The sequence below is a fragment of the Odontesthes bonariensis genome, chromosome 10 (genome assembly GCF_027942865.1).
Source record: "Odontesthes bonariensis isolate fOdoBon6 chromosome 10, fOdoBon6.hap1, whole genome shotgun sequence".
In the NCBI taxonomy this organism is placed as follows: Eukaryota; Metazoa; Chordata; class Actinopteri; order Atheriniformes; family Atherinopsidae; genus Odontesthes; species Odontesthes bonariensis.
In genome coordinates this window covers 38,859,121-38,882,657 of record NC_134515.1, presented here as the reverse complement: position 1 = coordinate 38,882,657, position 23,537 = coordinate 38,859,121, and the positions used below count along the sequence as shown (strand labels likewise).

General features: G+C 42.0%; 1 protein-coding gene across 2 annotated transcripts; it reads left to right on the top strand.

Moving 5' to 3' along the window:
* On the top strand, positions 1–23,086 carry LOC142390415 (putative beta-lactamase-like 1). Of its 2 annotated transcripts, none has more exons than XM_075475828.1 (7): positions 1–16; positions 4,073–4,189; positions 19,259–19,362; positions 19,454–19,611; positions 19,882–20,102; positions 21,445–21,550; positions 22,102–23,086. In XM_075475828.1, exons 2-7 carry the CDS (start codon positions 4,084–4,086, stop codon positions 23,084–23,086), a joined length of 1,680 nt encoding a protein of 559 aa, XP_075331943.1. In that variant the 5' UTR covers positions 1–16; positions 4,073–4,083. The 2 variants fall into 2 exon arrangements, with proteins under 2 accessions (XP_075331943.1, XP_075331942.1); XM_075475827.1 differs by lacking the exon at positions 1–16 and adding an exon at positions 12,471–12,484 and having other exon boundaries at positions 4,084–4,178.
* Positions 23,087–23,537: the final 451 nt, after the last annotated feature.

Here is a 23,537-nt window from a genome sequence, read left to right as displayed (position 1 = left end):
CAGGAAGGGTGGCCATCCGCCTCGACCAGCTGGGGTTTGAGAAGACAGAAAGGGGGGGGGGGCACTGTAACACCATTCAAAGGATATCTGTTGGAACAGGGAAACACGAGTTAATGACCACAATAATGTCACATATACATAAAGAGAGTAAAGTGAGGAAAGGTGTGACAGATGAGGCCCCCCAGCAGTCTAGGCCTATAGCAGCTTAACTATGGGATGTTTCAGGATCACCTGAGCCATCCCTAACTATAAGCTTTATCACAAAGGAAAGTTTTAAGCCTGGTCTTAAAAGTGGAAAGGGTGTCTGCTTCCCGCATATTTACTGGCAGCTTATTCCACAAGAGAGGGGCCTGATAACTGAAGGCTCTGCCTCCCAAACTGGCAGCTGGTTCCATAGAGAGGAGCCTGATAACTGAAGGCTCTGCCTCCCAAACTGGCAGCTGGTTCCACAGAGAGGGGCCTGATAACTGAAGGCTCTGCCTCCCAAACTGGCAGCTGGTTCCACAGAGAGGGGCCTGACAACTGAAGGCTCTGCCTCCCAAACTGGCAGCTGGTTCCACAGAGAGGGGCCTGACAACTGAAGGCTCTGCCTCCCAAACTGGCAGCTGGTTCCACAGAGAGGGGCCTGACAACTGAAGGCTCTGCCTCCCAAACTGGCAGCTGGTTCCATAGAGAGGAGCCTGATAACTGAAGGCTCTGCCTCCCAAACTGGCAGCTGGTTCCACAGAGAGGGTCCTGATAACTGAAGGCTCTGCCTCCCAAACTGGCAGCTGGTTCCACAGAGAGGGGCCTGATAACTGAAGGCTCTGCCTCCCATTCTACTTTTAGAAACTCTGGGAACCTCAAGTAAACCTGCAGTTTGGGAACGAAGTGCTCTGTTAGGAAAATATCTTACAATGAGATCTTTAAGATATGATGGAGCTCGGTCATTAAGAGCTTTATATGTGAGGAGAAGAATCTTAAATTCTATTCTGAATTTAACAGGGAGCCAATGAAGAGAAGCTAAAACTGGAGAAATATGATCTCTGCTGTTAGTTCTCATCAGAACTCTGGCTGCAGCATTTTGGATCAGCTGGAGGCTTTTCGGAGAATATGTGGGACAGCCCAATAATAAAGAATTACAGTAGTCCAATCCTGAAGTAACAAATGCATGAATTAGTTTTTCTGCATCACTCTGAGACAAGATGTTCCTGATTTTAACAATATTACGAAGGTGAAAGAAGGCAGTCCTAGAAACATGTTTTATATGCGAGTCAAATGATAAATTCTGGTCAAAAATAACTCCAAGGTTCCTCACTGTAGAACTAGAAGCCAAGGAAATACCATCTAGAGTAACTATATAGCTAGACAGTTTCTCCCTGAAACGCTCAGGTCCAAAGATAACGACTTCAGTTTTGTCTGAATTTAGAAGCAGACAATTCTGAGTCATCCAGGTCTTTATTTCTTTAAAGGGATACACCACCCCCAGGCCAAATTAAGTGTATCCCCGTATTCCTCAAACAAACCAGCGTGAAGCAGCCAGGGGGTGGGGATTCCCAATGACGTAGCGGGGAGTGTGCGTCGGCTGTGTTGTCCGCACCGGAAACTAGTTCCCAAACCGACATGAGCAAACCAAACCTTGCGTGTTGATTTACACAGTCATTTGCACTCGATGTGAAAGTACACCACTCACACAGTAATTAGAAGGTAAATCAAGTAAATTAATTCACGTTGGGCGAAATATTTCGATTGGCGACGCTGGCGACGCTAGCATGTATGTATTACGCGCAACCAAGCAGTGGTCAGTGCTGTGAGATTTGGACAATGCCTGGGTCACCAGGAAAACGCTCCCACACTCTTATTTATGTCTCGGGAATGCGGGGATACACTTAATTTGGCCTGGGGGTGGCATATCCCTTTAAGACATGCTTGTAGTCTGACCAACCTATTGGGTTCATCTGGTTTCATAGATAAGTACAATTGAGTATCATCAGCATAGCAATGGAAATTTATGCCATGCTGTCTAATTGAGTTAAATTAAAGCACATTGTAGTATGAAATGCCTGTAGTATGAAATGCGCTATATAAATAAAGATGCCTTGCCTTGCCTTGCCTAATAATGTTACCTAATGGAAGCATGTATAAAGTGAAAAGAATCGGTCCAAGCACAGAACCCTGAGGAACTCCATGACTTACTCTGGTGTGTGATGAAGATTCTTCATTTACAAGAACAAACTGAAATCTATCAGATAAATATGACTTAAACCAGCCTAATGCAGTTCCTTTAATCCCAATAACATGTTCAAGTCTCTGTAATAAGATACTGTGATCGACCGTATCAAATGCAGCACTGAGATCCAACAGGACAAGCACAGACACAAGTCCGCTATCAGAGGCTAAGAGGAGATCATTGGTAACTTTCAGCAGTGCAGTTTCTGTGCTATGATGCACTCTGAATCCTGACTGAAACTCTTCAAACAGATTATTTCTGTGTAAATGATCACAAAGCTGAGCTGCAACTATTTTTTCAAGAACTTTAGACATAAAAGGGAGATTGGATATAGGTCTATAATGAGCTAACACTTCTGAATCAAGAGTGGGTTTTTAAAAACTTTTTTTTTTAAAGATCTATTTTGAATAAAATATTGGTTCAGATAACCTCACCTCCAAAACTACAGAAAGACTATGTTTGTTACATGTACCATTATCGCTAAAGGAGGCAGACACGGAGCAGGTGAAAGCAGACACACCGCTAAAAAAATAAAGACTAAATATCTGTAGTAGTGAGTATTAGAATAGAACAAGTATGCTATAGAGTTAACTATGCAAAAATGTGTTAATTATAGGGAGAAATAAGGTGATTATTAGTCCAGGAGGAGCAAGAAATTCCACAGTACACAAACAAGGTAACAGGATGTGATGCAATACGTCTTACCGCAAAGCAAAGCGTCAGCAAAGCCAGATTGTAGGTTCAGTTACTGCAATGAGGTCCACTGCAGTTATTGTGGAGAAATGGGAAAGTTGAGTCCTCTGGATAACACATGCTTTTCTGTTTGGGTGATAAGTTCTTCACAGAGTGGTCTTCAATGTCCATGTCTACAGCGTCAGCAAGTCCTTGTCTGATAGATGCAGAGGTCTTCCGACAAACATCAGCGCTTCGTTGTATGGTTTGGAATTTCTGCATTTGGCATTCATCACTCTTCTCATGTTATGAAAGCTGTGCTTTTATGGTGAAGCTACAAAGTCATTATCAGTTGTGAATGATTGTGAAACTGCCTGGAGAAGAGAGACAGTGCTACAATGTAGGTGCTGGGAAGTTCAATTCAATTCAATTAATTTTTATTTATATAGCGCCAAATACAACAAATGTAATCTCAAGGCACTTAGATAATAAAGTCCAATTCAAGCCAATTGGAATTCAATTAATTGTAATCATAATTATTCATAAAATAATCCAATTCGTTCATATAGAGTTGTTGATACCTGAGACCACCTCCTCTGTTTAAAGAGGCTTTTTCCAGTTTAACATAGATGGCTTCCTTGACTCCTTCTTCAAACCATTTGTCTTCTCTGTCCAGAATGTGGACATTACTGTCCTCAAAAGAGTGTCCTCTAGACCAGGACTAAGCACGTTTCCAGTCAACAACCTTTCTTCGGTTTGGCTGTGTAGCTGAATGGCGTGGCAGATTATGATGTCACAGCACAGTGGGAAGAGATTCAGACCTTTATCTGAAGCCAGTGTCAGCCACAGTCAGGATTAAGTGCGTGTAGGTGACAGTCTGTGGCCACTGATTGCTCAGACTCACCAGAATTGAGTTAAAGCAGTCATGCTGGCTTCTCACCTGCAGACCTTACAAAAATGAAATTGGATTTTTGCTGTCTGCAGATGAATACTACGAAGACAATAACAGGCTTGTTTTCAATCGTTTGGTAAGAAAATCAATTTGTCATGTTACTATTGTCTGTGAAGTTAATGAAGTGTCAGCCCAAAACGGGTTTAATATTATGAGAAAAAGAGGTTTATACTTTATATTTAGATATACTTCATTTTAAAAACCTTTTTTTCTAGATCTTGTTTGATGCCCATAACAACCACTGGCCAAGATGAAGGTGAAATGGACCATGCTCGGCATGATTGTCTTCTTCCTGCTCTCTGTGGTCATGACCTGCTGCTTCATATGGCAGTATAAGATGCCAAAGTTAAAGGCAGGTAAGGCAGTTTACACAGAGACTCTTTAATAGTCTAGCATTTTCTAACCTGTGTCTGTGTTTCTACCTTCTTTTGCCCCGTTGGTGTAATTGCTTATTTGAAGTAGCTGCAACAGGATTACACAAAGATAGAAATAGCAGTGGGATTAGCAACAGCGTTGAAGTAGACTTAATCATGTTTAAAGACAGCAAGAAGGACAGTGTGGAGAGGTTTGATTTTCCCAGATCGCAACGCAGCATTTTCAATTCTGAGATGTTTTGAGCATTGGTCAAACACACAGTCCCTGAAGAAATCAGTACATCACATGTGGTCCTTCTCCATTTCATAGTGCAGCACAGCTTGAGTCAACTCTTCTCTGGTTTCTTACTTTTCCATTGGAAAGAACATGGATACCTGGTTAATGTTTAAAATGAGGAAGTGAACTTGGGAAGATACTTAGGTGATGGTGGTCTTGGAATCGACACCCCACACAAAATTGATAAATAAACTAGAAAGCTGCAAGCAGCTGTGAGCGGGACCGAGGTGTGTGTACGTTGGGATGTGCGCACGTTGGGGCATGCGGTGGACACCTTAGTCACGCAGTTGTGCCCACACGCACGATACCCTCTACGTACGTACGAGCACATAATAACTCCAATGCGGAGGGGTTTTTGAAAATTTCTAGGGGGCGCCACTGAGCCATTTTGCTCCGCCCACACACGATACCCTTTACATACGTACGAGGTCGTCATGGTGGACGTGTGTGCCAAGTTTCATCACCTTGCGATCATGATAAGGCTTTCAAATCAAAAACGCCATCACATGATTTTCACCACCTGGCCACGCCCACACCGTTCAGAGTTTGACAAAGTTTCTCCATGATTCTTTCCCCCCATATCTTAAGAGTAACCTGGTCAAGTTTGGAGCTGTTACCATTAAATCTGTAGGAGAAGTTTGATAAAATACGAGTTATGGGGAAAAAAAGATGGTTCCAACCACCAGCAGATGGCGCTGTAGGTGGATGTCACTATTTTATATGTACACGTTCAGGCTGGGACCAGCAATCACCGTATGAAGTTTGGGACAGATTGGATAATGTATGTGGAAGTTATAAGCGACTTAATTTTTAGTGGCGAGTGATGGCGAGTCATCGAACTTTGAGGCGTCGCCACGGCCACGCCCTTTAAGTTTTGAAAAAGTTTCTCCATGAATTTTCCCCTCCATGTCTTAAGAGTAACCTGGCCAAGTTTGAAGTCTGTAGCATTAAATCTGTAGGACAAGTTCGATCTTATGCAAGGCGTGGAATCGGTCAAAAATGGCACGAAAACGCAGTTTCCATCCAAAATGGCCGCCTTCCTGTGAACGTGGCACATTGGCGGCATGAGACTTTTTTATGCGTCTGGGCATGATGAATGAGTGTACCGAATTTCGTTGTCCCACGCGAAAGTAATCCTATTAAGGGGACCATTTTTAAGCATTATAGGGGCGCTACAGAGTCAATGAGCGACTCCCATAAATATAAAGTTTAGATTTGCAAAGAATAAGATTAATAATAATAATAATAATGATAAACCTTACAGATACAATAGGGTCCTTGCAGTTTCACTGCTCGGTCCCTAATAAATCATCTTCAAGCATAATTACACCACCTAATCTGTTGGATTATTTCAGAAACAGCTCTCTGGTGCAAGATTTTTTTTAATATTGGAAATTGCATTTATGAATACCTTTTATAGCATAAAATGATTGCTAAAGGCCATTTTTAGATAATTCTAAAGTCACAAATTCATATAAATGAAATAAATCTCCAAGTCTACACAATATGATTTGAATAATTAAACCTGGTTAAACAGGCTGCTTTTTTCAGTGTTACTAGTGTTTGTATGCTGGGTATGTGGGATTGGGGGAGTGATGGCGAGTTTTCCTTTCATCCTGAGGCTATCAGGGCAAATGAAAACATACATGGTCTCACCATGGCCACAAGACAACACAATATTACTCTTTATGCTGACGATGTCTTGATTGTTTTGAATGAACCTGAGGTATCTATTCCAACCGTTATTAATACCATTAATATGTTCAGTACTTTTTCTGGTTACAGAATAAATTTCAGAAAATCGGAAGTGATGCCATCAGGTCGTCTGAGACAGATACCTCAAAACCCCATCTCCCTTCCCGTTTAAATGGTCGCCAGAAGGTTTTGTCTATTTGCGAATATGTGTAGCACCCTCGTCCGAACAGCTGTACAAAGTAATTTTCCCACCCATATTTGAGCGGATAAGGCTAGACCTAGAAAGATGGAAAATCCTCCTGATTTCCTGATTAGGCCGTGTCGCAATAGCCTGACTACGTCATACTCACGATTCTAGTCAGAATGTGAGTCTGATACCGCTCAATAGAGTTTTGAGTATGGGGCGTGTTTCAACCGAACCAGGAGAAAAAATGCCTTTTTGCTCAATTGGATAGACCTACAACCAATCAGAGCAACGTAGTATGTGACGTAGATTAAGCAACACACACTTGTTGTAGGAAGGACGGCAAAAACATCTTTTCTATCGATAAAAGCCTTTATCGTGTTCCTCTATTCGTCTTTCAAAATGAATGTAATGTGGAGATCCTGTAGAACAGACTCGATGGCAGAATCTACACACCCTAGCTCTCCAGCAGCAGCCATGTTTGTTTCAAACAAAGTCAAACCAAGCGCTCTTTTTTTTTTCTTTCCAACAATATTTTTTTATTATATATTTTTTACAGATATATCTGCCATATAACATAACCCACACAGTCAACAAGACAAACAAACGCCCTCTTAGATGCACATCTGCTTACAGTCCTTAAGTATACAAAAATAGTAGTCCAATGGTGAGGCTCCCTTGTTTAACATCATGGTCCAACTTTATTCTTGTCTTTAGCTGGCGACTTCATCTTGAGACAAGTCCACAGTCTCAACAAAATTCAGGAAGGGTCTCCAAACCTTCTCAAATAGTTCCTTTTTCCCTTTTTGGAGATATGTTATCCGTTCCATAGGTAAAGTCTTCAGCATGTGCCTGGCCCATTGTTTGATACCTGGTCTTGTTGTTCTCTTCCAGAATAGTGCTATCAGTCTTTTAGCTTCTAATAGACACATGTCTATCAACAGTTGTTCACATTTGGTATACAAAGGTTTTTTTGGATACAAACCTAAAATTAGAAAAAGTGGATCTAGTACAACCTCTTTTGAGACAAGGTGTTCTACAGTTTCTTTTATTGCTTTCCAAATTTTTTTAATTTCCCTACATTCCCAGATACAATGAAACAAAGTCCCTCTTTCTTCTAAACATTTTGTGCATATGTCTGGTATATTAGAATTGTAGCGGTTTAATTTGACTGGTGTAATATAGATTCACATTAACCATTTGTACTGCAATAACCTCAAGCGAGAGTTAACTGTTTGTTTCTGAGCCCTTGTACAGACAGATTTCCAATCCTCCTGAGACAAATTTACTCCCAGATCCGCTTTCCAGGCTTCCAGTTTCAGTGTTGAGTTCTCTGGGGAATTCAAAACTATAAAGTTATAGAATTCTGAAATCGCACCTTTACTTGTGCTATCTTTGCATGCAATTTTTTCTAGTCGGGACTTTGGTGGTTTGGTTAAGTCTTTATTTTTTGTCCTAATGTACAGTAGCTTCTGAGCTGAAGGTATTTAAAGAAGTACTTTTTAGTTATATTAAATTTCTGCCTGAGCTCTACAAAAGACATCATGTACATTGAATTTGCTTGATACAAATCCTGAATTTTATCTATTCCCTTTGTGGCCCATTGTTTAAATACATAATCTGCTCTTCCAGGAATAAAATCTTGGTTTCCCCATATTGGAGTAAACTGTGATAACATAACTGGTTCTTTTGTGAATTTTTTTACGTCATACCATATTTTGATCATGTCTTTAACAATAGGATTTGCTGTTTTTCCCAACAATCTTGGGACTGAATCAGAAAACATATACAGAGGTAGAGGTGGGCTTACCGACTCAGATTCCATTTCTGTCCATTGGGGGACGTCCCCGGCATTAAAGTAGTATCTAATAGTTCTAAGCTGGGCTGCCCAATAATACCACTTAATGTTCGGACACCCTAGTCCTCCCTCACTGTGAGGTAAGTGCAAGAGCGACATTCTAACCCTCGGCCGCTTATTTTGCCATAAAAACCCAACAATCAACTTTTTGAAACTGTCAAACCAGCCTACAGGAGGCAGCAGAGGGACATTTTGAAAAACATACAATACTTTGGGGAGTATATTCATTTTGTAGCTGTTGATCCTGCCAATCAGTGATAAGGGAAGAGGCATCCATCTATTGATGTTTTCAGTGATTTCTTTTGTTACACGTTCGTAGTTTTTCTTAATAATCATATCTAGATTTGAAAATATTTGAATTCCTAAATAAGTGAGTTCTTTGACTACCTTAAATTCTGAACTTAATTCTGGCAATATTTCTTTTTCATCCAATAGTAATAAAGAAGATTTAGTTTTATTTATATTATACCCTGAAATGTGACCATATTCCTCTAATAAATTAAGCAAACTTGAAATAGATTCCTTTAAGTTTGAAATGAACAGAATTATATCGTCAGCATATAGTGAAAGTTTGTGTTCTATTTGTCTAACTGTAATGCCCGTTATAGTTTTATGGGACCTTATTGCTATGGCAAGAGGCTCCAATGCTAAAGTAAATAATAAAGGGGATAAAGGACACCCTTGGCGACATCCCCGTTTGATAACAATTGGTTTAGACACGTTTTTATTTGTTAGTATTACTGCTGTAGGATTTAAATATAATAGATGTATCCATTTTTTAAAATTGTTTCCATAACCGAAACGATTTAAAATGTTGAATAGATAGGGCCATTCGACTCGGTCGAACGCCTTCTCAGCATCTAGAGAAAGAAGTGCAGCACCTGATTTAACATCTATGTCATGAATAACGTTTAGAAGCCTCCTCACATTATGTAGACCCTGCCGCCCCAAAACAAAGCCATTTTGATCCCTGTGTATCACTGAAGGAAGAGAGTCTTGTAAGCGCATTGCTAATATTTTACAGAGTATTTTTAGGTCAGCGTTAAGCAAACTTATTGGCCTCATATTCTCACATTTATTGCTGGGTTTCCCTGGTTTGGGTAACACAAAGATTAAAGCGTTTGTCATAGATTTTGGTAGGCCACCATTGCGATATGCCTCCTGTAACATCTCTAAAATTGGATTTATTAGTTGTTTCTTAAATTTTTTATAAAAATCTATAGGGAACCCATCAGGCCCAGCTTTCTTCCCTGCCTTCATGGAGTCAATAGCCTTTCCCAGTTCTTCTCCTGTAATTTCAGCTTCCAATTGATCTCTATAGCCTTCATCTATCGAGGGAATAATTAACTTATTTAGAAATGAGTCGTGTTCATGTATAACCGAGGTGTCTTGAGAATCATACAGCCTTTCATAGTACTTTCTAAACTCTTCATTTATTTTGATTGGATCTACTAAAGTTTCCCCTTTATTATTAATAATAGAGGTTATGTTTTTTTGTACTTCCAATTGTTTTATTTGCCATGCCAAGAGTTTCCCCTGTTTTTCTCCTTGTTCATAAAATGATTGATTTAATCTTAATAAGCTGGAGGCCGCTCTCTCAGCCGATTCTTTTTCATATTGCGCCTTTAATAACAGCAATTACTTTTCGGTTTCTGTGTTGTCATTTCTAAAAACTTGTGTTTCTAGTGATTTAATCTTAGATTCTAATTGTTGTCTGCTTTTGCGTTGCTCTTTAGATTTTGAAGCTGTGTAACTAATTATATAACCCCTTAAGCATGCCTTAAAAGCGTCCCATTTTATACAGGCTGAAGTTTGTGTGGTGTTGATACTGAAATATTCGTCTATCTTTTCTCCAACATAATTAAGAAATTTCTCATCTTTTAACCATTTCTGATGTAAACACCATCTAGGAGGGTCTTTCATAAGGCTGTTGTTAGAGTATATTAAATTACAGGGAGCGTGATCTGATAGAAGTATGCTATCATAGCAACAATCAGTTATATTTGAGAGTAATTCCCTTGAAATCAAAAAGTAGTCTATGCGTGAGTACGTTCCAAATGTTCTTGAGTGGCATGAGTAGGTTTTTTTATTAGGTTTTAAGTGTCTCCAGATATCTAGCAAGTTTAATTCTTTCATAAAATGATATATTGTTTCCCTACTTCTGGTGTGTGTTTGGTCAGCTCCTGAAGCCCTGTCCAGAGTTCCAATCACCACCTATAATGTATTTTCCTGACAGCGATGAAAGGGCAAGGAATAAATTAGTATAGAAAACATCATCATCAGAGTTGGGACCGTACACATTTACTAAGTTCAGAGTTTCTTGTAAGATGGCTCCCTGAATAATCAGATATCTCCCCATTTTATCTCTAATAACATTTGTGACCTGAAAAGGAACAGAATTATGAATTAGGATCATTACTCCCCTGGCTCTTGAAGTAAATGGAGCTGTATATATTTCCCCCTGCCACCTCCTACGCAACTTCACACTTTCTTCCTCCAAAAGATGGGTTTCTTGTAAAAATACTATTTTAGAATTTAAATCTTTCAGTTTGTTCATGACTTGTTTGATTTTTTTTATTTTATGTAAGCCTCTACAGTGCCAGGATGTGCATTTAATTTCTGTTCTCTGCATCATGTCAACCTAAATGCTACTGATGCGATAACTCTGCAGATGCGTCCAAGAGGGTCAACAAAAAGAACTGAACAGTTAACAGACACCCATAAACCCTGAATTACATGAACAAACAAAACCCGGTTCCCAACCAAAAGGTCAGACCCTCCCAACATTTTGCTTCCAACCACTGGCATGTAGAGATCCTTATGATCTATTTTTTCGTTAACTAATTTATCTTTTACCACCACCACCAAGTAAAAATAAATGTATGTATTGTACCCGACCTTCTCCTGGGTTTCCAACAATCTATTAATCCCTTTACAATTAAGGTGATCTCTAGTATGTATAACAAAGGTTGAACTTCCTAATGGCCCTGTCACACTGTTGCGTATGGCACTAGCGTATGAAAATTATCACTCATACGCTGGTATACGCTGACATACGCCAGGGGAACGTTAGGCATAGGTTGTATACGTTTCAAGCACGTTGGCATACGTTGGCATACGCTGAGGCAGAAATAAATTTTTGAACATGCTCAAAACTTTTGTGCGTATGGTTAATACGCTAAGCATACGCTTGGCATACGCTGAATACGCTAGAGGTACGATATAGGTACGTTACTGATAGGTCGAGAACGCTGGACATAAGTTGCCATATGTTGGCATGAAGGTGTACCGTACAGCTAGCGTATTTATAGCCTCCGCCCGTCTGCCGCCTCCATCTCCGCCAGACGGGCGGAGATGGAGGCGGCAGGCAACCGACGATTCACGGGAGCGGTCAGGAGGAGGAGTTGGGGATCTTGATCGCTCAGAAGCATGTAACTCATCAGCCGCAGGTGCATCAGGCATTTCAGCAGGTTTGGGTGAGAATGATTCTTGTGTTTTTTTGCCTTTTCCTCGGCCCAGGGCCCGGGCAAACGACGATTGCTTCTTGGGAGGCATGATCGAGATGAATGTCTCGAGAGATGTTGATAGCGCGTCGTCTACTGCAATAATGGAGCAATGTGGAAAGGCTGCTGAGTTAATGGCGTTGCCCCTGGCAACCAATAGCGTCTTCTGCCAACATGGCCGACCTGCCGACCGGAGTCACGTGACTCCTCATTCTCAATAGGCGCGTTGAAACGTACGCTGGGCATGCGCAGTTCATATGCTACTCATACGCTAGTCATTCTTTATTTTCAAGGACTTTTCGTGCGTATGATTAATTTTCATACGCAACTCATACGCTTCTCTCATACGCAACAGTGTGACAGGGCCTTAATAGAATAGTGAACTTAAAAGTATGAGTTATATATAATAAAGTATTTTTAAAGAGTCCAGCTTCACTTTATACATTGTGAACATAACGATGTTCTAACAGAAAAGTAAATGTAACAAAGAGATGCACCTACGCTACAATCTAACGGTATTGGATCTATTCAGTCACTCTGATGCACTTAACTGTCTCCTCTGAATCCGATTGATGAACGTTTGGACCTCGGCTGATGTGCTGAACCTGAAAGTTTCCCCTTGGTACGTTAGAATCAGTTTAGCCGGAGGGATGATGCCATGTCTCAGCCCGAGCTCGCGGAGGCGCTTGCGGACTCCATCGTACTGCTTGCGCTGTTTGTGTATCTCCGTAGCGACATCGTTGTAGAGTTTCACCCGTTGGTTCTTATAGAGGATATCCGTTTTTTCCTTGCTTGCTCTGAATACTGTTTCCTTTTGTTTATAGTTAAGGAACCGCATTATTACGGTTCTTGGGGGAGCTTCTGCGTTTCTTTTCGGGCCGACGCGGTGGGCTCTTTCGAGAATCAGCGGGTTTCTCATGGCAGGCAAATCCAACACTTCTGGTAACCAGCTTTCCAAAAATCCACATACATCAGAGCCTTCTGCTCCTTCAGGGAGATTCTCCAATCTGAGGTTGTTGAGGCGAGATCTCATTTCCATGTCAACCACTTTTTCCTCTATTAGCTTCTTCGTTTCCTCTAAGCTCTTAACTTTGTTAATTAGCGACGTTTGCTCGTCTTCCATTGTGGACAAACGTTCCTCTGCATGTGTCAAGCGTTTTGCACACTCACCCACTTCTTTCCTCATTGCTTCTATGGCAGTCATAACACCATCAAACCTTCCAGAAAACTCTGACTTTAAGCTCTTTATTGCTCCAAGTATCTCTGCTTTGTCACCGGATGAGTTATTCATTTCGCCGCTGTTAGCTGCTAGCTCTTCAACGGCTCCCTTGTTGCTGCTCGACTCTTTGCTATCTTTCTTGCTAGCTTCGCTCGGGCTAGGTTCCACGTTTTGTGTTCTGTAGTCCGTCAGCTTGGATTGCATAGTTGTTTTTGACTTATCTTTGTTCGGTCTTCCAGGGCCTGGCATAGTTTCGCCCAAATCAAACACAGTTACCGTAGTTGTAGCGTTCAGTAATTTTTAAAAGGGAATTTTCAGGATTCTTGTCAGGAGCGGTGTCGGACTCGACTTTCTACCTCGCGGTCATACCCGGAAGAAACCAAGCGCTCTTTAGTGACGTAGTCGATAATGTCCCTGTTGATCATCTGTCCATCATCGTATAAAGCCCGCCCTGGCAATCTGATTGGGTCGACCGATTCTTGGTCGGGCATAATGATTTCCCAACTGAGCGGAGCCAGACCGAACTTCCCGACCAAAACTTTTATGGGCGGGGCTAAGTTCGGCTGGCATCCAGGCTAGTGTCGCAATACTAAAAATGGACATTCTCCTGGTGTTCATTTGCATACCATAGCTGACTGGGTGCATAATAAGTCCACGTCTCTCTGGTTGGATGTAGAAAGTTCAATGCCTAAATACCCTTTGGTTAATCTTTCCGTTTATTAAAAAAATTTATTTTTGAAGTATGTTACGAGTTTCAATATATGTAAACTGGAGTAACAAATGATATTTATTCTGGTTCATTGCTCTCAACTCTCCTGGATGGGTCCTGGAAAACAGAATCATGAAGTCAGTGATTGAAAGAGCGAACCGCCATCTTCTTTCCCGAATCTCGGTCTGATTTATTGTTTCCACAATCATGGTATAAAACAATAAACTTTTCCCTCATATATTCATGTTTCAGTTTCAGTAGTTAATTGTTAATACAATTGTATGTACTCTCCACACATCAGTGGGCAATATGTCTCACACACACATTCATAGAAATAATCATGTCGTTACAAACGTAAATCACTCTTCCTTCCAAGTGCATTAATATAAAAAGGATAAATCATATTTCAATCTATATAGATGTATATTTGTTTTTAACTCAATAAATCCACCATAATATTAATGTAATAATGTTAATTATAAACCGTCTTTGGCTTTAAATTAATATTCAAATGACTTTAGAGTCAAAACATGAAACACTGTACACCTAGGGATAACTGTTCAACTTATATTGCATTTTCTTTTAACTCAGACCAGACTATAACAGTTCCTGTAAAAATTCAGGAATAATTCTTGAGTTGTTAAAAATAAACCTTATTTTTCTCTAACATCAACACTCATTCTTAAGATGTCAGGACCTCAGAAACCGAAATAAAAACATTGCCAGGGAGTGGGGACACCAGCAAACAGAATCACACACCTGCACAGTCACAGCACACACAGGCTAAACGGCTGTTAGCGCCATTGTTTACAGAAACACATACTCCATGAAACTCCATAGTCTCCATAGTACTGAACAACTACCGGCCCATATCAACCCTAGTCCTAGAAAAAGTTGTATACCAACAGCTTAGTGACTTTCTCCTGTCTAACAATGCTTTTGATACTTTCCAATCAGGCTTTAGGCCCCACCACAGCACTGAGACAGCTCTGATCAAGGTGACGAATGAATCTGCCTGAACACAGATGCAAGTAAAGTCACAGTCTTAGTTCTGCTGGACCTGAGTGCTGCCTTTGACACAGTTGACCATGCAATCTTATTACAGAGGTTAGAAGACTAGGTGGGAATCTCTGATAGTCCTCGAAATAGGACTTGAACCAGTTCAACGGTCACGTCTTGTGTACCAACTGTGCTCTACAAATAAACTTGCCTTGCCTAGTTCTAAGCGCAGTTCCTAAACGATTAAACACATAAAAAATTCCACAACAGACACATCACAGCTACAACACACGACCGTACACTTCAAGAGGAGACAGTTTTTGTAAGTTTTACCGTGTACTAACCTGGGAAACAGAATCATGAAACCAGTGAGTGAAAGAGCGAACCGCCGTCTTCTTCTCGGGCCGTTTCTCAATATGCTTACTTGTCTGTACTTGTGCTCTTGTTTACTTCTGAAACGTCATCACTTAAGGACCAAGTACTGTTCCAATTCAAAGTACGCATCCAGGCAAGTACGGGCCACATTCCCGGATGTGTACCTGCTCCGCCCATTTTATTGAGGATGCTTCTTTGGGGACTTGTGTGGACTTCAGACAGCTTGCTATGCTGTGTGCTTGCCGAGGTTCAGCAATTTCCTCACGAGACCGTGAGGAAGGATGGTGTTGAACGCTGAACTATAATCCACAAAGAAAAGACAGGCATTTCCTTGTTTCTCCAGGTGGGTCAGCGCTGTGTTGACCTGTTTGCCCTGTTGGCAAACTGGTATGGGTCCGAAACAGGGGTTATGAAGGTCTTGATGTGGCTCCTGACCAGTTTTTCGAAGCACTTCATCACCACCAGTGTAAGTGAAGGTGGCGTTTCTCTCCTTCAGCAGCTGCTTCACCTCTGGTCATCCAGGGTTTCTGGTTGGGGTAGACCCGGATGCATTTCTCCACTGTGACCGTGTCTACACAGTTCTTGATGTAACACAGTACAGTGTCCATAAACACATCCAGGTCCTCGTCCTCAAAGATGTCCCAGTCAGTGCTGTTGAAACAGTCCTGCAGCTGCTGAGTAGCACCATCTGGCCACGTTCTGACGGTCTTAATGGTGGAGGGGGTGGATTTTCGGAGGGGGGTGTATGCAGGGATGAGTTGTCGGAAGATGTGGTCCGACTTGCCTAAGTGTGGTGCAGGTCTCTTCCTGTAGCCCAGCCTGACGTTGGTATACACCTACCTCTTGTGGCACACTTGGCATGCTGATGGAGTTTTGGGTGCACTGATTTTAAATCCATCTGATTGAAATCCCCCGCAATAATGTGTACCGCGTCTGGATGAAGGTTCTGCTGCAGGCTAATGTTTTTATGTAGCAGTCCGAGGGCCGAGCTAGCATTAGCTTCGGTGGGATATAAGCAACAGTTAGCATGACCCCATTAAACTCCAGAGGAAGGTAAAACGGCCTACATTTCACAGTCAAGTATTCCAAGTCTGGGGAACAATGGCTGGCTACCATCGCTGTGTTGTTACACCAGTTGTTGTTATTGTACATACGTAAACCCTCCTCCTTTGTTCTTACCGCAGTCACTGGCACTGTCGAAGAGGCCGTGTTGTGAAGCGTGCTAGCTCAATAGCCAGGTCTGGGATGGATGAATGTAGCCATGTTTCGGTGATGAGTAGGACACAACATTCTCTGATTAAGGTGTCCGAGGCTGCCTGGAGTCTCAGCTCGTCCATTTTGTTGGCGAGGGATCTTACATTTGCGAGGGAAAGGCTGGAAAGCGGTGGTTTGTGTGGCCGCTTTCGTAGCCTAGCTAGCCCGCCAGCCCTGCATCACCACTTCTGCTTGCGCTCCCTGCACCGTCTCTGCATCCTCGTTGGTATCGTGATCTACGGAGAGCCGCCGTCCCTTGTTATGAACTCCAGAATGTTGTATGAACGAGAGGACTCCGCTGTAATACTCATCTCGCATGAAACTCCGATTTTTAACAGATCGTGTCGGCTGTAGGTGAAGTTAGCTCGACAAAAAGTAGTTAAAACGAACAGGACGTACATAACGAATATCAAAACAAAGCACTGGAAGTGAGAGCACAGAACCGCTGCGTCTACACGCACCGCCATCTTGGAATCTATCTGTTTTGTGTTCTTGTCTTACTTGTTGGAAAACTAATAAACTATTTAAAAAAAATAATGTTTTTGGTAAGGAGACGAATCCCGATGCGGCAGCTCAAAGAATGTTCAAACTACAGCAGGGGATATGAAGTGTGGCTGATTACTCAGTGGAGTTTTAGATTCTGGCGGAGGAGGCTGGGTGGGAGCAGAAGGCCCTCTGAGGAGCATATCTACATGGTTTGAATGATTACATTAAGAAAGAACTAGCGGCAAAAGATCTCCCTGTCTTCCTCGATGCTTTGATTTCTCTTTGTATCAAAATGGACGATCATATCCGTGAACATCAACGTCTCGACTACAGTCACACGTCAAGCATATCAGCGCTGGGCTCAGTGGAACAGAGCTCCCGCAGGAAATCCGTCGGACTGAGCCTCGATTTCCGGGAATCTTTTGCATTTATAGCCTCATAGGTTGGACTCACACTCGACCGAGTATGATTGGACGTGAGTAGGTTCAACATGCTTCGTCATATTCTCTGGGTCAGCCAAACAATGTGTGTGAATCTTGCACCTGCTTTCCCAGGCTAATTGTTTTGTCTCCCCATTCCTGGATCACTTTAGGTCATCGTGGAAAAGTACAGAGACTACTTCATTCATAATGTCTAAGAACAAAGCCAATTTTAACAAGATTCAGGGGAAGGAGCGGTGCTGTTCCAGCAATTCCAGGACGAAATGCATCCTTGTGCCTTTTTCTCCCGACGTCTTTCTCCTGCAGAGCACAACTACAATGTGGGAGATCGCGAACTGCTGGCGGTAAAACTGGCTCTGGAGGAGTGGAGGCTACAGAAGTACCATTTATTGTCTGGACCAAACATAAGATCCTACCCTACCTTCGTACAGCAAAGCGACTGAACACCTGAAAAGCCAGGTGGGCCTTTTCTGCTCATTCAATTTCAATTTCACAATTTCCTACCGGCCAGGGTCTCGAAACGTCAAGCCACATACCTCATCCCGCCTATTCTCCACTACGGAGGTGGTACCCGAACCTGACACAATTCTTCCTACCTCTTTTATTGTGGCAGCCGTAACCTGGGAGATCGAATCTCTCATTCGCACAGCTCAATAAGGTGAGCCAGATCCTGGAGGGGAATATATTGCTGTCTGCTGTGCCCAAAACACATCTTCCAGCTCACCCCCGGCTGGATTACTTAGGCCTCTACCTGTTCCTTGGCGTCCAAGGTCCCACATTGCACTGGACTTTATTACCCGTTTGCTTCCCTCGTCAGGTGATACTACCATCTTAACCATATTGATCGCTTCTCCAAGGCTGCCTACTTTGTTGCTCTGCCCAAACTTTCCACGGCCCTGGATGCCGCTCAGTTACTCACCAACCACGTTTTCTGTCTTCACAGAGGACATCTTTTCCGACTGAGGATCTTAATTCACCTCTTGTGTCGGGAAAGAGTTTAGCACAGCTATTGGTGCTCAGGTTGGTCTTTCCTCCGGATTTCATCCAAAGACTAATGGGCACACTGAGTGGACCAACCAGGAGCTGGAAGCTGCCCTTCCCTGTGTAGCCTCATACAACCAGTAAACCTGGAGCTCACAACTCCCCTGGGCGGAATACACTCATAACACCATGACCTCATCTGCTACGGGCCTCTCACCCTTTGAATCTTCTCTGGGATACCAATCACATAGGCTTCCGGGCCAGGAAGGTGAATTCTCTGTACTCTCAGTACAACACCATCTTTGCCACTGTCACCGCTTATGGAGGGCACTCTGGGCCACATTGTTGAGAACGCAGAATGAGCGTCTCGCAGATCGTCACCGGATACCTGCACCTCCATACTCTCCTCAGAAAGGTTGGCTTTCTTCCAATAGTACAGACTATTTTATATATAATATTTATAACTGCGCTTTAATATTCATTACTCGTATTACGTTTTCTGCTTGTGACATTGTAGCTGCTACGAGAGATGCTGTCAAACGCAATTTCCTTGTACGATGACAATAAAGCTTCTTAATCTTAATCTTAAAAAATATTCCGTTAAGGATTGAATCTAGGAAATTGGTTCAGATTTACCTTGAACCCTTTGAGATTGAGAGCATTATCAAACCTGTCACTGTCAAACTGAAACTGCCTAGGAATATGAAAATCCACAACTCATTCCATATGTCTCAGCTGAAACCAGCCCATTCCAGTCCGTTGTCACTGTCACTTTCAGTATTGTGTTCCAGGCCACTTTTTACTTTCTACAGGAAGACATAACCTGCCTTTGTCTGCCTCTGACTGGCTTTTCGTAGTTGCTTATGTGGGGTGGGTTGTTAGGCTGAGGCACTAAATGCATGCTGATCCTAACTCCCTGATGTCAAGAAGCAGAAGGTATGTGATTATGTACAAATGATACTCGCCCTTTTTAATTGACTCTTTGTCCTTCTATTTCTGCTAAAGGGTCTTTATCCTTTGTGGGACAAGCTGCTTAAAAAAATGACAACAGTCTCTTCTCCTGTTCCACAGATGTGGTTGTAGAAGAAGCTGCAGTAGAGCAGATGTGCCCTCGCTTCCCAGAGCCTGTGCCCCTCAGACACCCTATATCATCACTGAAGGTGGCCTTAGGAAAGGTGAATCTATTCTTAAATCGATTTGTTTTAATTCAAATATTTTATATAAAGTACATATTATTTATTATCTCAATTATGTTTCTGCTAACAGATAGATGTTCTCCTGAGGTCAAGCATTCACACCACTATGCTGCCAGCGATATCAGCCATTGTGGTTTTAAATGACTCTATTCTGTGGAATGGAAATTTTGGCAAGAAGAACATCAGTGACCCCTCCTACAATGCACCAAATGAACACACAGTGTACAGGTGAACAATAATCAATTATGTAACCATCAGTTATAATGAATTCCCATCTGAGGCTCAGAGGTAGAATGAAGGGTTCGGGTTAGGATTAAGCCTTCATTATATTAAACTCTCTGTAGGATCTATGATTGATAAGGCTGAACCACCATCTATATTAAGTTTGTAAACCTGTGCAGCATCAGTGGAAAAGGGCTTTGATTTTAAACTGGGATACATTTATCTAATTAGCCCAAACAAGTATGTGTTGTGCTCACTTTAATCGTTTGTTTTCAGAATTGCAAGCCTTTCTAAAATCTTTCCAACACTGATGTTATATAAACTGTGGGAGGACGGAATTGTGGACTCACTGGATGACCCTTTGGAGAAGTACGCAGGCAACTTCACCATCAAAAACCCACTCGGGGAAAGTGGGAGGCCAGCATCCTCATCAGTCAGGACTCTGGGAAGCCACTTGCCTGCACTGAGCCTGCGCAGGTTGGCCAGCCAGCTCTCTGGTAACCCCTCTGCCTGTTTCATGACACAGTGGCCTAATTTGATTAAGACATGTTAAAGCAATACATAACAAAGTTTGTAGATTCAGGACCTCAAAGCCATCACCAGTATTGCTTATTTGTTCAGGAATTACAGTTATGTACTCATGGCAGAGACATATTGACCAATCAAAGCTCAACTGAGACTGACACAGGCTGTTGCTCAGAGAAATAACTTAACCTTTTACTGCTTACCAAATTCTAGGTGAGCAGAAAGGAATCTAAACTAGCAATAAACCGCAGCCGTCATAAATAATATACATATAAAGATCAGAATTCATTGATTCACAGTGAAAAACAGAAATTTGATAATGAATCTTTTCACCTTGTGACAGGACAGTGAGATGGCTCAGCAGGAGTGTGTGAAGAAGGCACACTAGTCAAAGTTTATATCCACACTCATACACAACAGGCTTTTCCCTTTAAAAACACATCTCTACCACCCATTACAGTACGTTAGCTAACCCGGGCTGAAACAAATTGACACAAGAGATATTATTACACTTTCAGATATAGAACTAATCAGCTCTGTGCTCTGGGAATGAAAGACACATTGACAAAGGAGGAAAACATCTAGATTTATGCATTTGTGTGGTTTAGGACTCAGACTCCAACTATAAACTTTCCCTCCAAGGAGATAAGAAGGCCATACTTTTCTACGAGTCTGTTGGGATTTTAAAAGTGGATTGTTCTGGATCAAATCGATACGATGACAGACATCGTAATCTTTCGAGCTATGCTGCTGTAACATAAATATACTCAACTCTTTCTGTCATAAGTGAATATATTCAAATTCAGTGCAAAAAGTGTTGACATATCTAAAAAATGACAGTGATCCACATTAGTGTGAAGTAGTGACAGAAACACAGGAGATTAATTCAAAGCTAGTATTCGTAGTGTTATGGTAATCTGAAACAGGTTTGTATCACAGGTTTGTAAGGTTTTCCCTCTATAAGCAACAAGGCTAAAATTCTAAGACAGATTTCTAAAAGCCTTATGGCCCTTTGTCCCCACAGCCATACAGCTTTTTAACAGTGACTGCTGACATGTTCTTCTTCTCAAATTTATTTATTTAGTAATTTATTATTATTATTATTATTATTGTTAATATACTATCATTGTAAATATTTCTAATTTTTTGAGCTACTTGACTAATTTGAATTTCCCCCATTGGGGATGAATAAAGTATTATTCTATTCTATTCTATTCATGCTCTTCAGTCCCTTTGTGTATGAAGCCATGGGCAGCTGACTCATACATTTACACATCTGTTTTGTTGATTAAAGTTTAATTAATATTTTTCTAGGGTTACCCAGAAGATTACGCTCAACCAATCTACTTTGGAATGGAGACACACAAGCAGCCCTTGATTTGCTACGGGACGATGTACTTGTGGCAGATCCAGGCACCAAGTAAAATTCAGTTTCAGTTTTGTGTTCTGTTTTTGGCTAAATCCCAGTCAGACATTCAGAGTCAGACATTCGCAATAAGTTTCTGAGCAATCACTTCTGTCTCACTACATGGGTATTCTGATGATACATTTTCAGTGCTCATGTGCATCATTTCTGAGAGTCCACACATGTGCAGAGCAAACTTACCTGCAGGGCTTGCCTGTAATTAGAAAATTGGTGGTGTATGAACACAGTGGTCCTGCTCCCACAAACTGTACACAAACCAAAAATGGATGGAAGGGGAAAGTCATTCTTAAGGAGCTTTAAGTATAAGTAACAGCTTCTTACTATTTGCAGTTGTTTGTATCTGCATAAGACTTGTGGTTCTTTTATTCCCCTTGTTTTAGTGGCAAAGCATTTTTTCCAGACAGTGTGTACTGTCACAGTGGTGTTAATCACCATGGTCTCACACACTCAAGCGCTTACATTTTTTGAGTTTCTTTTGTTTGAGGTGCTTTGTGATCAAATAAAAATGACAAGTATCTAAGATATTTCTGTTGCTTTGTCCACAGATGCCATTACAGCAATGTTGCTTTTTCCTTACTGGCCAACATCTTGGCCCAGATGGTGGTAGGTTCAGACTTTGAGACCTGGGTTTCTAACAACCTTTTGGAGCCACTCAGAATGGAAAACACTGGTTTCAACTTGACTCCAACAATTCAAAGGCTGATGGCTGTGGGTGTTTACAAAAATGGACAGCCAGCTCCCCTTTACGACCTTGGCTGGTACCGGCCTGCAGGTCAAATGTATTCCACAGCAGCTGACATGGCCAAACTAATGATGGCTCTTCTCGGCACATACAGCGGCCAGAGGAGCCTGCTTCGCCCGGACACTCTGAAAACCATGCTGACGCCACTTGTCCGATGCCACAGCGGCTACTTTGCCAACTCCACCGGTACACCATGGGAGATCAATGAGCAGTTTGGCTATGACGTGGTGAGGAAGGACGGCGACCTGGATGGATTTGCAGCCACCCTCTCTCTGGTCCCACGGCTCAAGCTGGGGCTGGTTATCTTGATGGCTGGGGTACGGCCGGCAGAAAAGGAGCTTGTGAGCCAGGCCTACGGCTATCTAATCCCTGCAGTAGAGAATGCTTTCAGGGAGGCTCAACAAATGATCAGAGCCCCGCCTGACCCAGCTCCATATGTTGGCTTTTTTACTTACAAGAATATGACTTTCTATGAGGTTAAGACTGATTCCGTCGGGGTGCTGGTTCTGCAACAATTTGGACCACAGGTGGACACAACTGTGCCATCCAAGTACCGAAATATAAGGCTAGATTACCTACAAGACAGGGTGTTCAGGGTGGTGTTTGAGAGACCATACCCTTGCAAGATGAAGATTAACAGTGCCTCGGCCTCCCTGGAGACACGGGACAGACAGCTCTTCAACTTTCATCTTTTCAACAAGAAAGGCATGTCACCAGGGTTTGACTCCCCAGCACTCAACACATACAGGGTGATGAGGATAGCTGGCAGACCATACTTCCCTTCATAAAGACTACAAATCAGTTGAGATGATTGGGTCCTCATGTGTTTATATCAGGGTTTAATCATGTTTTTAAAGGGTTAAATGGTGTGTACAGAAATGTGTTCAGGCCTGGAGTCTCGTGGAAAGTTGCTAAAAAGAGCTAATCCTAATTTTGATGTTCATGTGAGTTACACAGGACATCCACTAAATTATACATCAAGTCACTGAATGTAATGTTAAACATATGCCTGTCCTCCTGCTGCCATTATGATGTGGTAACACCTGTACGTCATCACTGACATATCAGTTAGCCTGAGACTCTAGTCAAGAGATTTGAGGTAGAATCAATAATCTACAAGCAAGCTCCTTCTCTAACCGTGTGTTGGTAGATGTGCTCAACCCAACGACATTACGGGATGAAGCACATCACCTCCACAGTTCAACTGTCGTCTGACATGATGTTGACATAACAGGTGTT

Excerpts from the sequence above, each read along its gene's own strand:
- LOC142390415 (XM_075475827.1), top strand. The coding sequence starts at position 4,084 with ATGAAGGTGAAATGGACCATGCTCGGCATGATTGTCTTCTTCCTGCTC. Across the intron at positions 19,612-19,881 it reads AATGAACACACAGTGTACAG|AATTGCAAGCCTTTCTAAAA; the intron begins GTGAACAATAAT and ends GTTTGTTTTCAG. Across the intron at positions 20,103-21,444 it reads GTTGGCCAGCCAGCTCTCTG|GGTTACCCAGAAGATTACGC; the intron begins GTAACCCCTCTG and ends ATATTTTTCTAG.